Here is an 18,019-nt window from a genome sequence, read left to right as displayed (position 1 = left end):
GACTGACCCTTTTATAAGTTTATGCACTGAGTAATTTCCAAGGTATGAAGAAAGAGTGTAATTACAGTACAAAATAATTTTTTTTTTTTTTTTTTTTTGGGGGGGGGGGCATTGAAACCTGGCCTTTGACCCTTAACCTTTGACCTTTTACCTTCTGGCTGGAAATTTCCTAGAGAATCTCCATTAGGTAATGCATGTACACGTATATATAAAGTTTTAAAACTAATAATGCAAGCATTGCATATACTAGTATATGAGGGAAATAGTAAAATTTTGAGGAGTTGACCTTGACCTTTGACCCCTGACTATTGACCCATGACCCCTAAATTCCCTAGATAATCCCTGCCAGTCAGTTCATGCGTATGTACCAAGTTCCATGAAGATACATTGAACCATCTGCGAGAAAAGTGATATTGTAACATTTTCACCTAACCTTTGACCTTTTGACCTTTGACCTTATGACATGAAACTCTCTGGAGAATCTTTACGCAGTAGTACATGTCTACACCAAGTTTCAAGAAAATACCTTTGGGCATTGCATCCAAATGGGGGAAATAGCAACATTTTTAGCATTTGACCTTGACCTTTTGACCTTTGACCTCTTGCCAATGTCACTAAAATTTACTAAACTAATTGTCCCATCATACATCATCCTTGGACCAAGTTTGGTGAAAGCTGCTTCATCCAGTTTTGAGTTATCACATAAACAGATAAATTTTAGGATTTGACCTTGATCTTTGACCTTTGACCTCTGTTCAATTTCACTAAAAAACTAATCAAGTAATTGTCCTATCATACATCATCCTCAGACAAAGTTTGGTGAAATTTGCTTGATCCAGTCTTGAGTTATCGCGTAAACGGATACAATTTCATGATTTGACCTTGACCTTTGACCTTGACCTTTGGCCGATTTCACCCAAAATCTTATCAAATAATTGCCCCATCATACTTTATACTTGGACCAAGTTTGGTAAAATTCCAGTCAATATTACTCAAGTTATCGCGTAAACGAAAGCGGACGGACGTACGGACGTACGGACGTACAGACGTACGTACGGACGTACGTACGGACGTACGTACGGACGTACGTACGGACGGACGGACAACCCGAAAACATAATGCCTCCGGCACCACTTCGTGGCGGAGGCATAAAAAGATAGAAAGATTCAGGAACAGACAAATGAGATGGCACAGGAGGGTAGGGGTGGGAAGTTTAAGACATTATGAGATAGACAGGCAGATGGAGTGATAGACAAAATAGATAGAAGGGTGTGGATAGAAACAGACATAGGAGGCAGCAGAGAAGGTGGGGTGGGATAATTAGGGCACAATGAGACAGACAGATAGGAGAGTAGAGTCAGACATATCAGACAGTAAAGACGGCAGAGAGAGAGACAATGGGAGACAGAGAGATGGAGTGAGAGATATGACACATAGAATGGTGGAGACAAGAGCAGACAGATGAAACCCGGGAGACAGTACAGAGAGAGAAATCATGACAAGATGGATGAAATATATAGAAAATATATAGGAAATATATAGAAAATAGACAAAAACAGATAGGTAGACAGATAAACAGATAAATAGACAGATAGATAGATAGATAGACAGACAGATAGATAGATAGACACATAGATACACATATAGATAGATAGATACAGATTGATAGACAGATAGATAGACAAACAGATAGATAGATAGATAGACAGACAGATATATAGATAAATAGAAAGACAGATAGATAGATAGTTAAGTGGATATATAGACAGGTAAATCAAAAGATAGGTATACATAGGGAGGGAGAAAGACAGAGGTATGAGTAGAGAGATAATCAACACATCGTGACTAATACATGTAGAGATACGAAACAACAGCTAAAATATTCTTACATGAATATGGACAAACATAACCAGGTACGAAGTTATCATGAACAATGCCATGAGTGCCTCCCTTAAATGGACGGATTGTGACAAAGTTAATTTTTTTGTTAATGTAAACTTTCTGATACAGCTGCTCATCCATAGGATAGCCAACAGGGAAATGTGTAATTGTCTATTTCCTTCAAGAGTTTTGCCCTGTCAGAATCTGATTCAAAATTGAAACAAAAGCGTATACGCCACAAAAATCTTGTCGACTTTCCGTTCATCTGCTGGAAAATTTTCGGCACAAATTCTTGGCATTTGGCCACTGCTTGTCATCGTGGTAAAAGTTTTTAATCCCTACAGCTGTATTCATCCCCCATTTGCTCTTTTTTTGATGTACAGATGTATCTAGCTACCAAAGCCACAATGTATGTACTATAGAATACAACTGTAATGGGTGCAACAGGTTTCCTCGCTAGACACATCAAACAGAATTCTCTCAAATATATGTGGTCACTTTGTAATGCCAGCATATATTTGGTGCAGGGAATTATCTAAACTTGGCATGCCTAGTCTTGGTAGTGAAGGGGCAGTGCTGAATCACAGGCCAAGTGTTGTGGGACCCACCCATGAAGTGAGCTACAGATCACACTGTGATTTCATCACAAACATCTGTTTCCCATTCCCCCCTGTGACTGTTAGCTTGCGACAACACATCCGCGCGTTTCATTCCAAATAACAGAAGTCGTATGCTCCCGATCATCTCCTGCAACATTTGCTGGAGTCGAAGGAGGGAGTCAACACTAAAGGGCCATTTATGGCGCTTGCTTGTGCCACTTCGTTTCCGCTTCAAAACTGAAGGCAACTCCCGACAATGGCTCGCTTTCTCACAGGAATCAAACAATACGGATGTTTATCATCTGGCAAGTCTGGTCACTGAAGCCCCTAACAGATAATACACAGGCTGATGTATCAAATTATCCATAACTTCACTTGATTGCTTCCTGTTTATATTAAGCCAATGAATCACCCACCAGAGATATACAATTCACAATTTGACACAAGTCTAATGATGAACAGTACCATTAGTTCAACCCTGTGCAGCATTATGTTCGACACGATTGAGCTCAGTCTCAATATTCTTCTCAAAGAGTTTTTGTACTTTTATTTCTTTTTCTCAATGTTTCATTGGATTGTGAGGATGGAGGCTAACTAAGGCTGTGATTTCAAGCATTTTGTAAAATGCACAGAATAGTTAAAATTCTGTTCACTTTAATGGCCTGAATTCATGAAGGTGGTTTAGATTTAGACCATGGTTTAGACAACTTTTTTTTTGCATAAATACGACTTACAAATTGCGTACGCTAACAGACATCCAGCAACAAGTGCGCACTGATACGTGCATATCAAAGGTATGCCGATTTCATGCTTACATTAGAACATGGTATAAGTTTAAACCATGGTCTAAATCTAAACCACCTTCATGAATTCGGGCCTATGTGTATGGCATTTCTCTGAATGCTGACTATTTTTAATTGGAAAGTGAATGATAGAATGGCAAATGTGACAATGCTACTCACTTCTTGCTGTCCTTTTCAGAGGCCTTCCTACTACTTTCCAGTTCCCGTCTGAGTTTACTATTCTCCTGCCTTAGCCTGGCTATTTCCGCAGAGCTCACCCCACTGTCTTGTGAATCCCCTGGGGGTGGGGTGGAGGACTGGGGAGGAGTATCTGGCCGACCAGATTTGGCCTTCTCCCCGTCGAGCGAGGAGTCGTTGCCCGATACATCGGGCAGGTATTCGTGGCTCTTGCCATCATCTCGGCTACTCTCCAAGTCATTGGTGCTACTGGACAGTTTATTTCTTGTAGGGCCATGTCCATTTTCTGTGGGCTTAGCGGGCTTGGGCGGCACGGCAAGGAGATTGGCCACGGGATCGGAGGACTCACTGGACGAGGAATTGCCTTTGTGTTTGTTCTGGTGTTTGGAGTCACTTGAGCCCTTCTTGCGGTGGCCATGTGAGTGGGCCCTGGCCCGCTCCCGGTGGGGCTTGGACTCCGTGGCTGCCTTGGGGCGGGAGAATTCATCGAACTGGTGGTCTGCGTCGTTGGACAGGTTGGGCACGGTTAGTCCCGAAGGAGAGTAGGTCGTTGCATTGTGGGATGCATCGATATAGTCCACAAGAAGGGTGCTCTTTGTGTTGGGTTTACTGGCAGGGGACTTGTGTTTCCTGGCTGCATGGCCATGGGTGTGTGCCCTCGCTCTCTCACCTCGCCCATGTTTCTTATCAACATGCTCTCTGTGTCCGGCTAAGTCCCCGGCTACAACGGCATCGTAACCCTTGTTCTTTTTGTTCGCCGTCTCTTCACTGCCGGCGTGCCCGTTTTTCTCCCCGCCTTCCTTTCCGTCATTCTCTTTTGTCGCATAATCGTATATAAAATCCACAAATTCGTTGCCCTTGGCCTGGGCCGTGGCGGTCGCGGCTTGCTGCTGCTGCTGCACCTGGGCCTGTATGTGGTTGGGTTTGGTTGGCGGCGGGGGAGCCGGCGTTCCCCCTGCCGTGCTCTGAACACTGCGGCCCGCCTTCCCCCTTGCTCTGTTGGGCATGCCTGGGCTGGTGGCTCGGCGTTGATTGGCCCTGCTCCCGTTGCTGCTGCTATTGCCACCGCCGCTGCCGCTGTTTGTGCCGTTGGTGTTGCTGCCAGCATTGGTGCTGCTCACCTCCGGGGCGGCTCCCCCTTGCTGCGGCGCCGTACCATTTTGGTTGCCCATGTCTTCGGTCTGCTTGGGTAAAAATAGACAAGGAAAATGGCGGAGAAGAATTAGGGGTACGATTTCACGCAAACTTTTCCCCAAAGCAATACTAAGTATGAGGTCATTACCAATAAACCATACATATTTCCTATACTGCAGAGACAAATTTGGAACTGCGGTGATGTTTATAGCCTGGGTGTTACCCAGTTATCTCTTATGACTTGAAAACTGCAAACAGGAAGGAGAAGCAGGCTCATCATATGATTTCATGCACAAATCACTTCTGAAGACTTAAGCCAGATCAAGGGCTTGATGCCTGCCTTTCCTAAGCACATCCCTCATGATTACAGTCAAGATTCTGCCTCATGTCAGCAGAGTCATTAATCTACTTTTTAAAAAAAAGAAAAACCTTGAAAAATGATCTCTCCTGTTGATTGAGAATGGCCACATAACATACAACCACTCAGCCAGCAAGAGAGATTACAGCGTATGTGAGGAATAGAAAATGATGGCACAAACACTCCAAACTATTTCCTGTGCATTTCAGTCAACTCTAATCCTTCATCCAGTAAAATAAGAAAAATCCCTGGGCAAATCTCCTACCTGGAAGGTTTTGAAGAGACGATTTCGACACTTTGTTAGAACATACATTTTGTCGTAGGCATCCCAGACTACAGCGCAAAGATTATCCGATTAGATCCACAGCCAAGTGGACAAGGCACAAAACAAAGTCCAGGTCTCGACACTGTTCTCGTGCCGCGGACAACACAACTGCATATGCACACATAAACCCAGAACAACGGCACAAGCGACTGAATGTCGGCAGGAGAGTGAACAAGAGGCGAGGGGCCTGCGAGTTCACGTGCTGCGGGCACACAAGCTCAATTATCGCGCACTGGCTCGTTCCCTCTTCATTACTTGTTCCCGTCAGGGGCTAGCCCATTGGCTGCAGGTGGGCATGAGTCACTAGCAATGAGGGGAAACTTGTCTAAACTTTCTCACTCAGCCTTCCACCATTCCCCCCCCCCTTCCCCCAGCCGCGTACATGCACAAACTATCTGTGTTCCTCCTCTATACCTAGTTCCCCCTCCTTGCCATGCTTCAGTCTACAGCTACAAGTCTGCATGCACCAAACATTTCATGTAGATAAAAGGAAATCTGAGGAGGAATCACTTCCATTCTGTGTAGGGAAGGGGCACACAGAGGGTATGATAGGACACACAAGGATGCATGTTTCTTTTTGTCTCTGTCATGATTTTCAAAGCAGTGTGAAGCAGGATTATGATCCAAGAAGAGTGGAGATGAAATATTCCTGGAAACTTTTGTGTGCATTATTGGGTACAAAGAAGAAGTTCCTGAAGTATGAACTTTCATCTATGGTGCCAGACACATGCGACTGAATGATGATGTCAGTTTTTTTAAAATCAGTTGTATCTGTTTTGTGACAAATTTTACAGAACTTACAAAACTTTATAGACTTTATAGAAAAAGATATCTGCTAGAATGCCACTTCTATGGCTGCAGTCTGGGAAAGTCAGTTAGATGTTGGAGATGTAAAAAAGAGCATTTATCATCATTCAGCATTACATAATGGTAATTACTGAAATTTGCTGTAACATCATCAGCCCTTGCGCACACGAATGTGTTGCTTGTTTTTGCACATAGCATTTTCTTTGACAAAGTTCTCTTGAGCTCCTCCTTCAAATCGAATGTATGTAAATTCAGACTGAGTCACACGGCTAGAAGACAAAGAAACAAGACCTAGCTGTCAGGTTAATGCTCTCCCGGGTGGGGCACACTGGAACCATTCTCTGGTTGAATTGTTGTGTTGATATGAGCTCACTTGGGCTGACACTAAACAACAGAAGGCAATACTGAAAACAAGAGAGCATTTGTTGCACTCAAAGAAAATACTCGAACTTGAGTGAGGCCATCGAGACTGGAAAACGTGGGCAGAACATGCAATCTACGACTGCATAAGTCAGCATCTAACTTTAGCATCACCGGGTCGACTCATTACCTTGGATTGGGGGTGAAAGAATGGAACCAATTTAGGCAAGAACTGAGTCATGTAAAAGGATAAATGCTCTCAATAACTTGAGTTAAGTGGAATGAACATAAAGCCTTTTTCTCTTTCTTTCTCTTCTTTTTAATATTTTAAGCTGTGGTGCTTTTTAGCCTTTAAACTGAATGTGTTCAACATTTTCTTAATAAGAATAATTATTCTGGCAAAAAACAGACATAGCATTAAAGCATGATTATTCTATCCCTCATTAATTTGAATATCTGATAGACACGATAATTGTAAAAGAAATTGCTGTTTGTCTTTTTCAAATATTTTCATGCCTTTTCAAATGCACTGTTCACTACAAAGAACACTACTGGACAGCTCAACATCATATGCATTTCTAGATGTACGTCAGAGGAAAGTACGCCTCCAAAACGACAAGGTTCCTCATTTCATCTGAGGTTACAGCAGGTGAATAGACTTTTCGAAGATGGCGGTTAATCGTGCTCAGCAATCATCGACAGTTTGGGCTGTTAAAGTCTCTCCGCTAATTAACCACTCTCTTCCCTGAGAATGATTCTCCAAATCTTTGCAGGTTTAAATGGTTGATTCACTCCATCAGTCCTGCGTTAATCTCCTTTCTCCGAGAATGAGCTGCAGTCGTGATTAACACTGAATCATTCCTGCAAAAGGAAATTTGCCGTATCTAGCAGATACGATCCCCCTCACTGCCTGCCTAGAGCAGACTCTTCATATCTCAGTATGTCAGATATTGATCATCACCACTCTTGACGGTCATTTCTATGATTAAAGTCTACCAAAGTATGCTGGCAAGGTATATCTTCCATGTCTCTTCCACAGGTTTATAACTCAATGTGACAAGTGCAATGGGGTAAAGAGTGCATATCATGGGCTGAAAACCAGAAGGTCCTTATTGCAATTTTGGGACGTATTGAATTATTGGTTCACACTGAAGAGCTTGACCTCCTATATGTTATGGTGCTAATTTTTATCTATTTTCATTTTGAGTAATTTTTTCAGTAAACTGAATATTTTTTTCAGTAAACCACAAGGGCAGTATTTTACCCCATATGTGGAACAATACTTATAAATCTACCCACTCTTGATTAAATGAACTTTAAATTTCATGAAAATTTATTGTTTTGTTTCTATTTATGCTCAAATCTTAGAACCTGATAGCATCCTTCTGGATCTCAGCTGATGATATGTAGAGAGGGGGGGGGGGGGGGAGAATTGACAGCTTAGACTAGCTAGTGTGGGCAAACAGGGAAAGACGGTATGTTTCAGTTTTGTGTCACTGGGAACATACAGGTGTATAGGGCTAGGAGGAAGTTGCCATTTACAGATCATATTGCCTCGTCATTCAACATTCATGTTTCAACCTCGTAAAATTTTCATGATGCCCCAAATGTCTCTAAACTTCAAAATGTAGTCACACAAGCCAACATATTGTTCAGAATGAATCTTTGGCACATTCAAACATCAACATCCACAACCCTTTCTCTGATGGGTGATGTTTGTTACTCTGAAAATTCATTAATCTGAAAAATGAAATAAAATTTGTTATTTCGAGACACACAAATTCTATATACCTAGATGTTCCTTGATCTGAACATTTGTGGTGTTATTCTGAAGGTTCATAATTCTGAAAGTTCTTTTATAATAGTCTGAAAATGAAACAAGGTTTGTTTAATACTCCAAAGGTTTTTTCTTCCAAAAAAAAAAAAAAAGGTACACTAATGAGCCTTCGGAATAATGAACCTAGACAATTTTCGGATAAATGAATCTTTGGAATAACAAACCTTGTTTCATTTTCATAAAAATGAACCTTTGTAATCATGAACCTTACTTCATTTACAGAATCAGGAACATTCGGAATAAAGAATCTTTGGAACAACGAGCGATATTTTATTTTTGGAATCATGATCCTTCGGAATTACAAACCTTTGGAACTATGAACCTTCAGAATAACAAACTGTAGTTTCTCTGACATTAAAGAGACCAACCCTTCTGCTCCCTTCCCACAAACTCGCATCCAGCAATGGTATTCACAGAAATCAGTTTGTATGACCCTTGGCTCTTTGAGCAATATCTCAACATGCAACTTTGCTATGGTATGCCTATTCAAGAGCTTGCATTTTAGACAGTGTTGTATGAGTAAAATCCAGTCAGGTCTACACTTCTCAGATTCAACTAAGCCAACAAGAGTATCAGACATCATATGCTATTGCACATTTTTGTTTTAAATAATTTTGTAGAAATTTTTAAAAGAAATTAATTAAAGAATAATACAAAAGACAATACATACCAATATATCATCATTGATATTCCAGTTCAGTATTATCCTGTTGGTATTCTTTTATTGTTAACTTGGGCAATTGTACAGAATCTAACTACAAAGTAATGAAAACTGTATGAAACATCATTCTTAAATGTCTCCAGGAGAGAATAAGTTTCATCAACAAGAACAAAAACGGTATCTAAATCCATAACCCCTCCCCCTCAATATCAATGAAAATTGAATCAAATTCCTTCCATATATCGACTGGAAACACCTTGCAATAGATGAGTTCCTTGTGAATATTCATCATTATCCATTCAAGGTGTGTGGTGTTGGGGTGCCTCGTTTACGTGCTGACATGGTGATGCGGTAAAGGGGCTCAGGAGAGTTTGGTTATCTTGTTAACGTAGGTGGTACAAGTCATGTTGAATGTTTTACCACAAGTCAGCGTAAGCAAAGCAGGGATAATGTGGTCGAAGTCATCGCAGCTATGAGTGTGTTTCAAAGAAAAAAAAGAAGGAAAAAGAAAGAAAAAAAGAAGATGCTGAGTAAATACTACACATGTTTGTTATCGATCACAGAAACCATCACAACAGCATGCAGTATACTATGCATCACTATCAGTGAGATCTCTCTTCTTCTTCTTCTTCTTTGGAGGGCTACAGCAGGCACGAAAAGAAATCTAATGGAAGCAAAATAGGCATGATCTAATACTGCTTTGCCCTTTAGGATTTTGATCTTGGCAGCACATAGTAAATCTACTGTGATGTCTGCTGCATGGGGGGGGGGGGGGGGTTAATACGGGAAAAGGAGTAACATTTGTATTACCATGTCTGTGGCTTTGTGAGGGAGGTGTTTGCCAAGAGACATCAGACAAAGGAAGACTATGTGCACAATCATACACATACATTTATTAATACAAACACACACAAACATGCCAGGTACATACAGACATTATGTATATGTTATATATATATATATATATAAATATAAATGGCGAAAACTTTGAGCAAAGAAAATGGGTTTTCATCGGAAAAACCCATTTTCTTTGCTCAAAGTTTTCGCCATTCATTATTTGTTTCTGGTCAGTTTTCCCTCTCTTGTTTCAATTTATATATATATATATATATATATATATATATATATATATATATATATATATATATATATATATATATATATATATATAAACACACAACCACACATTCAAACATGTACATATACAAATACATATGGTTGCACATGTATATTTTTGTAGATCCCTGTGCGATGGTACAGGGTATAATAATGATACAAAGTTGATAATCAGGGTTGTATTTCTGTTGCAGATTGCCCAAAATAAACTCAAAGCTGAGAATGAGTGAGACTTTACAACAGTGCTTGATATTCAAGGCATTCCACACGCAATAGGCGATGGTTGGCAGGCATCTATCTGTTTGGCATCGGAGCAAAAGGTCAAAATGATTAGCTCCCTCATGAGCCATTTTCACGACAGTTTTCTACAGAATGAGGAGGAGATGTAATTTGTATGTGATTAAGGGGGGGGGGGAACAGAGAAGGGAATGGATTGTGGCTGAGATTGCTCACTATTTATATTCCTCCTCGCCAAAGTTGCTATTCCTGGGGTTAAATTCTGAAATATCACTGTTAGCCAGGAGAGATATAGAAAGATCAGAGGAATAATCTCAACAGATTAGTGCAGAAAACCAGATTGCCTGATATTTTTTTCTGTTATTTTTTCAGATATTTACCCCCAACATTCACTGTTCCCTCGTGCATATATTTATATGATCTGTGACACATGCACTACACCAGTTGTAAGGTCAACACATGTTGAAATCACACTTCCTACTTAACATCTCCTTTTGACAACATTACAGCTCCATTACACATAATACAAACCAAAATATCTACTCTCTTCACAAGTTCTGAATGATATTTTCCTAAACACTGGTGAAGTTTGTCAAAATCTCAGGCCAAGAGAAAACTGAATATCATCTTTTGTGTTCCATTACTTGCCTCTGCAACAGAAGGCATTTTGTGGAATCATCCTCTCCACCAATGACACCGCCATTGTGGGATAGTCCTGCACTGACATAATGGTAACTTTGCCCGAATTTGTCTGGAAATTGAAGATGGGGATGGACCCCAATTAGACACATGGGAGTTGCCACCAAATACTCTTCATCCCAGTGGCTAATCTTGATGACCAAAAGTGGGGAAGTGGATGGGATTGGGCCAATGAGCCCATATCATTGGTGTTTGCCCCAGGAAGAGCCTTAGAAAAGAGACACATCACGTGACATCCCTACTGCCAGCTGGATCCCAAGCCAATGACAGGGGGCAATTATCAGTCGGTGGGAAGGGTGGGGGGGGGGGGGGATATGAGGCTCCTGTAGACTGCAGCTGTGAAAGTGTAAAAGGGAATCTTATGAGCTGCTAATAGAACAACTTCAGTTCAGCATGACATATTATCAGATAATGAGAGAAGTTAAGGGGCAGGGAAGGAATGAAAAAATCAGGAAAGTCTGCGATAGGAGACAGGCAGACAGACACCAAACAGACAGACAGACACCACACAGACAGACTAGCCTTTCTTCACAGGACGACTTTGAAGCAAATATGATAAAGCAGTTTAGGATTGATCAGATGTATCATGTCATGGATTTCCCAAAAAAAGATTAAAAATCTGAGAAGACAGATACCCAACAGGCAGATGGCCCAGCCATTTCCAAACAATGGCTTCTAAGTAATGATAAACACATCAGTTGTGTACTGGGTCATTAGATTTGTATTTTCCCAGAAATAGACAGAGAGTAGTTAAGACAGTCAGCTGTTTTTGAAATGAAAATGATCTCACAAGAATTTAGGCAATTATGTCATGACGAGCAAATCTGACTGGATTCTCTTTTTTTATTTCATTAAGTATTTTACACCATGCAGAGCATATGAGGCTTTCATTTAGCAAAGATTTTGTGCCGTTTAACACCAAATTACACCAGAAATATTAAAATGAATGACTACAATGAAGTTATGGCATTTTGAGCTTTGTTTTCTTTGTTGCATCTCTGCAGAGTTGATTGAGGAACTGTGAATTTGCCCAAAATTCCACTGGCAATTTGAACAATGATTCAAATGGTAGCTTTGATAAAAACAACAACAACAACTACAAACTGTGTATACCCATGCTTTAGCTGTAATTGCGTATTCAAAACAGGATATATATAATTTCTATCGCTTTCTTCAAATCACTCTGTTTCAATTTATGCACATACGCACATACAGACTGCTGATTCTGTCACTGGAAAAAAAAAAAGAGAAAAATTTACAATTTCAGTTATCAGCAGAAGTACGAACACGTAACTGAGCAATGGCGTCGTTTATCTTCTGAACACTCTTTTCCAGGGTGGAAGCAAGTAAGTCGACTTTCTCTTCCAACGCTGAAACCCTTTCCACCATAACGAAATCTCGGCGTCCTGCCCGTGTGCTTGCACAGTACAGGAGTGCTGAGCCAAGGCATACACGTGTATGCCTTGGCGGGAACGTGTCACGTGACCGGACGTGTGGGCGTGTCTCCCCAGACTACAGCTTGGGTGCGCAAAATTTATGTTATCTAGAGGATTGTCAGAAACTCCAACTCTTAAAGGTCCTGTTTACCTTTAGGAGCAGTGATTTAAAAAATGTTCAAGATATCACATTTGATGCATATGTGTAGGTCAGTTGTACCACAATAAAAGAAAAAGAGATATCACTATTTTTCTCAAAAAACCACAACTGTAGACGGTTTACTCTAGAAACATTTTTATTACAACCATCGTTCACATTTTGTATATTTAACAATACTTAACATCCAATATACCGATTCAAATTTTTACATTGACTGTTTCTATCCCTAACTCACATTTAAGAACTATTCTGAAGCGCTAAAGCTGGGTTTTTGTTTCATCTGCAAATGGTAAATTATGCCTTTAACGTTTTTGGCAGGAGATCTCCCATCTGAAGCCGTTGTTCTTAAAATCTCCCACTTTCCTGCTACAGTTTAAATTTTCTTACTCTAGCTGTGTGTCTCCTGCTTAAAATTTAGATTTTCTCCTGCCAAACTTTAGTTTTGCTATATATGTTCAAAAATACGGTTAAGATAACACTCAGAGAGCATCTATAACCCGAGGCCCCAGCTGCAAGGGATGTCATGCTTTGTGTGCGCACGTTTGCATGCAAGATTTGAGTGTGAATTGTGGCATGAAATACTACCGATTATACAGCGGTGTATTTCCAACATAACCTGTCACATTTTGTGCCTTTTTATGTTAGAGATATGAGCATGCGCAATGCTTACTAGAATTACCATGGTATTTCTTGAATGAGAATGGTACCAATAAATCACCATGGTATTAAATAAATCAATAAATCACCACACCACACCATACTTCAACTATTGACTGTTGTGACTATGTTGATGATGTTTGTTTGGTAAATGAATTTCATTTCATTTCATTTCATTTCAAATACCATTCCAATGTGAATTCACTTAGTAGGTGTCTGACCACCACTGTCACAGTACTCAACAGGTTAACATCTTAGTCAGATTAACATTTTTATTCTTTTGATTCAACAAACGAAGTCCTAGCTGATGGATATATCAAACTATAAAAAAAGAAAGAACAAGAAATGTCATTTTGATGACAGGTATGCCTCTTCTATATCACATTATTTTCCCAGTAGGTCTTCAGTACATGGCATTTTCCACAATTTCTGTCCATTTTCCCCAATGGCAGAAAGTCAGTGCCCCTCCCTTTCACATCCTGGACTAAAACTTCACCAGAAATTTCAAGTCTCATGATACATAGAATATTTACATATGAATTGCATTTTATAAAGGAACCTTGAGCCATTTTAGGACATATGATGTAAACTGTGATATTTGAGCATTTTCTCTTGAACTTTGTCCCTTGACTTTTGACCCCACAGCCCACAACTTTCTCCAAACCAATTCGCAAGTGACGTCCACAAAATCGATGACAGACGGATGAACGGACGACCGAAAAACATGATGCTCCATCGATGCTTTGTGGCAGAGGCATAAAAAGGCCAAGTTATCATCCCATAGCAAAATATAAACATTACTCCATCAGTAGTACAGTTCATACATACAGCAAGGCTCAACATGAACTTTTTTCTTTGGGCCACAAAATCTTTAAATTTGTAATTTTGGTGGCCTGAAAATGAAATGTAGTGACCTGGGGGACATTTCATGAAGCATTTTGTCCAACAACTTTGTCCGACAAATTTGTTGTCAGCCAATCAGATGCAAGGATTTCTATAGCTTTAAACAGTTTCTCACAAAATATTTCATGAAATACCCCCCTGACATAAACAGAAACATAACAATCTATTTTTAATCATAGTAAGAATGCCCAATCAGCCGCCAAAAGATAAATATGGTGGCTCGACACAATTTTTTTATGGCCCGAGCCACCACTAATGTCCAGCCCTGTTTACAGTAATATATCAACATTGGAGAGAAAAAAAAAAGAACAGAGAGAAAAGAATAAGAATTGAGAAACACAGCCACAAAATTAATATAAATGAAACAAACAAACAAAACCTAGGAAAAAGCTAATGAAAAGAAAAGATGAAGAGAAGGGGGGGGGGGGAGGGAGAGATGAGAGAAAAAGCAGACTCAATGCGAATAGAGGATGGGATCACACAGACTAGATAAGTCTATTCCAGGCTGAAGATTGTTGCCGTTGTAATCGCTGGCTTCCTCCCGCTATTTCCTGCACGTCAGAGGGGGGCTAGGGAAGGGGGGCCTGGACAGGCTAATCCACACACTCCGCACCAACATGCACTGTAATCGGGCCCATACGCAGAGCCTTGCCAGAACTGATGGGGGGTGGGAAGGACAAAAAAAAAACAGCCTAGCATGAGACTGAACAACCACGGATTGATACCGCCGCGGTGCTGCGGTGTTAACGTGCAGCCTCAGAACACAACAAACACGGCCGTATCGCTAATGAGATTACTACAACGGATGTATTCAAATAAGGGGCAGCAAACAAAAACATCTACAATCATCTGTCATCATAATTGTTTGCTAAACAATGAGAAGATGGTCGTATAGCATACGTCAAGTGACAGGACTTCACACAGAAGTCCTTGTGACCACGCCACTACTATGCAGTCATTGCAATAGGAACTTCACAAAGAGAATCGCATGATGAAAGAGTGCCATTAAAAACAGAATGACCAAACTAACCAAATTACATATCTAACCATACCTAGCAAAACAACTTATTTATGAAGTCTACAGTCACTGATGATGCACACATTCTATCCATTCCAGTTTGCTTGTCATCATTTTCCCTATGATAACTTAATTCACATTTAGGTATAAGCAAACAGAGCTGAAAGCAACAAAGATGGACAGCTAAATTGTCTGTACAAATTTGTGATGCTTTCTCCCCCCCCCCCAAAAAAAAAAACAAAACAAAACAAAAACAAAAACAAAACTAGAGAAGCATTCTGAGAGTGCAGACCTCCGCCAAGCATGCAGCTCATTTCCACTACTGATCTTGTTCTTCCATAGAGATTTCGGTGATTTCTACCCATACGTACTTCTAGCATTGTGTGCTGAAAGTCGCCCGATTTCCCAATATAGAAGCCTTTGTTACGTCATAAACCCTCAGCTGCAAGGCTGCCCCCCCCCCCCCCCCCCCCACGGAAAAAAGCAGTAACTGACATTTTCATGAATTTGTACTTTTTTGGAAAAATGAATAGTTTACCCAATGCTCTTAAATGTGAATAAGTCAGTTTTGGAAAAAAAAAAAAGATTGACCAAAAATGCAATTTTATACTTTTGCAAAAAGCAGTAACTGCATCCAGTCGATTCAACTTTTCAAGTTTCCCCACGGAAGAAAGCAGTAACCAACAAAACCTACGGAAGAAAGCAGTAACTAACAATTTAGTCTAATAATTCAGACTCTTTAGTCCTGCCGGTACATTTTTTCCTAATACTTTTTTTTTCAAATTCTATCAATTTTCTAAAACAACATAAACAGCAGATTCTTCATTAATTTAGGGGAGTAGATATAAAAAGATTGTTTCACCAGTAACTTGACTCTGCCCGCAGGGAATCATAATGACAAGTTGTAGAAAAAAGTTTCTTTCTGGAGACTAGCAGAGCTAACATACTGAGCGCACTCAGAGTGCAGAATACGCGTACTGCATGCGCGCATAAATTTTGCAGCATGCCTACAACATGTCATACACTGCAGCAAACTGCAGAATTCATCACACACAGTCTAGTCATCACTTATGCACAGTACAGTACAGTCTGAGTGACAGTGCCAACCATGCAGTCACACAGTGACTGAAAATTTTCTGCAGTCCAGGCATGCCTGCAAATCTATCATGAATTGCAGAGGAACCAGAAAATCAAGGTGAGCTGAAAATATGAGTAGAAATTTTGAATGGATATGAGCACTAGATCTAGTATACACTAGAGGTCTAGTCTAGTAGTAACGTTAGATCATCTAACGCTAGGTCTACCGCGTACCAGACCGTTCACTTCAATTACCTTACTGTTGTGTCACACAAAATACCATTTATTCCTAGATAGAGTAGAAGCGACAAGACCGAGTCTAGGTCTAATGTTAGGTCCTAGATCTTATAGATCTAGACTAACCAGAAAGTAGAAGAACTTTATAACCTGGTGGTGGTAACAATTCTCCTCACTATGGTCATGTGACATGTGCAGTTACTGCTTTTTTCCATGGGGAAAACAGCAGACTCCTGGCCATCTGTAGACCGAGTGCAGTTACTGCTTTTTTCCGTGGGGAAACCACCCAGAATCAAGGGTGAGTCACCGCAGTAACTACATTTTCCTAAATAACATTTAAAAAATAACGGAAACACAAGTTTTTCCTAGGTTTTGTTAGACAACTAGGTATGGTGCATAATCATACCACAAAATTATTTTCGACTGTTTCTGTGTTTTTAAAGAATCTGCGAAAAACACAAAATCGCATTTATCTCAGCTCAGCGGATATGCAGTTACTGCTTTCTTCCGTGGGGAGGCAGAAGGCGCGCCTTGCCCTGGTAGAAAATAAGAGCACGCACTTCAGTGCGCGCATGCAAACCTCAAATACGCGCAGCCTGAACTCTCAAGTTCATCGACCCTACCTGCCAAAATATCAAAAATCCTTCATAAATTCCCGAAAATTCTTGAGTCAATATCAAAATTTAATCATTTGTAACTTGTATCATTCTAAACCTTTCCTTTCAAGTTTCATTTAAATCCGTTTTTGATTTATTTAGCAAAAGGACAAACAAACACACAAACACACAAACCAACGGTAACGAAAACATAACCTCCTCCCTTGGCGGAGGTAATAATAATAATACATGAGCAATGATAACATTTCTCTATTCTTCATTAAGCAGCACACCCACTGACAGTGAAAAACTACAAATTTACTAAGAGAATTCAGAAGCACTACAAATTCACTTCAAACACTGGCCTGACCAAAACATTACAATCTTGATTACAAGTCAAATACCTCTCCTTCCTAGTCTATTCCCAGATCAAAGAAAATGTCTGTAGAATCATGTGCATATTACATAATACCCTTAATCTTTTTAGGGCACCAGACTTTAGAATACAATGGAGTTGGCTTTCTTGAACAGCACACCAAAACAGGCCTAGGAAATTGCTCACTGTGCTGTGTGACTTCCTATCTGCCACAGCTGGCAAGTCAAACAAAAATACATTTCTGTGAACTAATCCACATCATAGGGGAATTCTGCAATAGAAATTATCATTTTGTCATTACTGCCTTGGCTCACATGAATTTCATTGCATTTTTTTCATTGGAAAAAAATTAGATAGACCTGGATAAATCTAATTAATTTTCACAAAACCTGAAAAAAAAATTATACAACTTTGCCTATGTGATGAAAAAAAAACAGGAACTTTAGTCTTCTAAGATATGCTGCCAATATAAGAATTTCTTGTAAGTAATGAACTTTATAGCAATTAAGAGGCTTTAAAAAGATATTCTTGCAAGTGAAAAAAAAATCACATAAGAACACAAAGA

The 18,019-nt window shown here is 40.0% G+C and overlaps 1 protein-coding gene across 1 annotated transcript in view; it reads right to left on the bottom strand.

The window, feature by feature from the left end:
• LOC139742889 (uncharacterized) overlaps positions 1 to 18,019 on the bottom strand; it is a 100,435-nt gene that overhangs the window by 22,587 nt on the left and 59,829 nt on the right. Inside the window, exon 4 of the mRNA XM_071653399.1 lies at positions 3,443 to 4,641. Within this exon, the coding sequence (XP_071509500.1) occupies positions 3,443 to 4,641 (1,199 nt within the window). The remainder of the gene's footprint in view (positions 1 to 3,442; positions 4,642 to 18,019) is intronic.

The sequence above is a fragment of the Diadema antillarum genome, unplaced genomic scaffold (genome assembly GCF_040938485.1).
Source record: "Diadema antillarum isolate AM-2024a unplaced genomic scaffold, OU_Dant_1.0 seq00001033_RagTag, whole genome shotgun sequence".
NCBI classification, from domain to species: Eukaryota; Metazoa; Echinodermata; class Echinoidea; order Diadematoida; family Diadematidae; genus Diadema; species Diadema antillarum.
The sequence above is the reverse complement of the archived record's forward strand: the minus strand, read 5'-3'. Positions and strand labels throughout refer to the sequence as shown.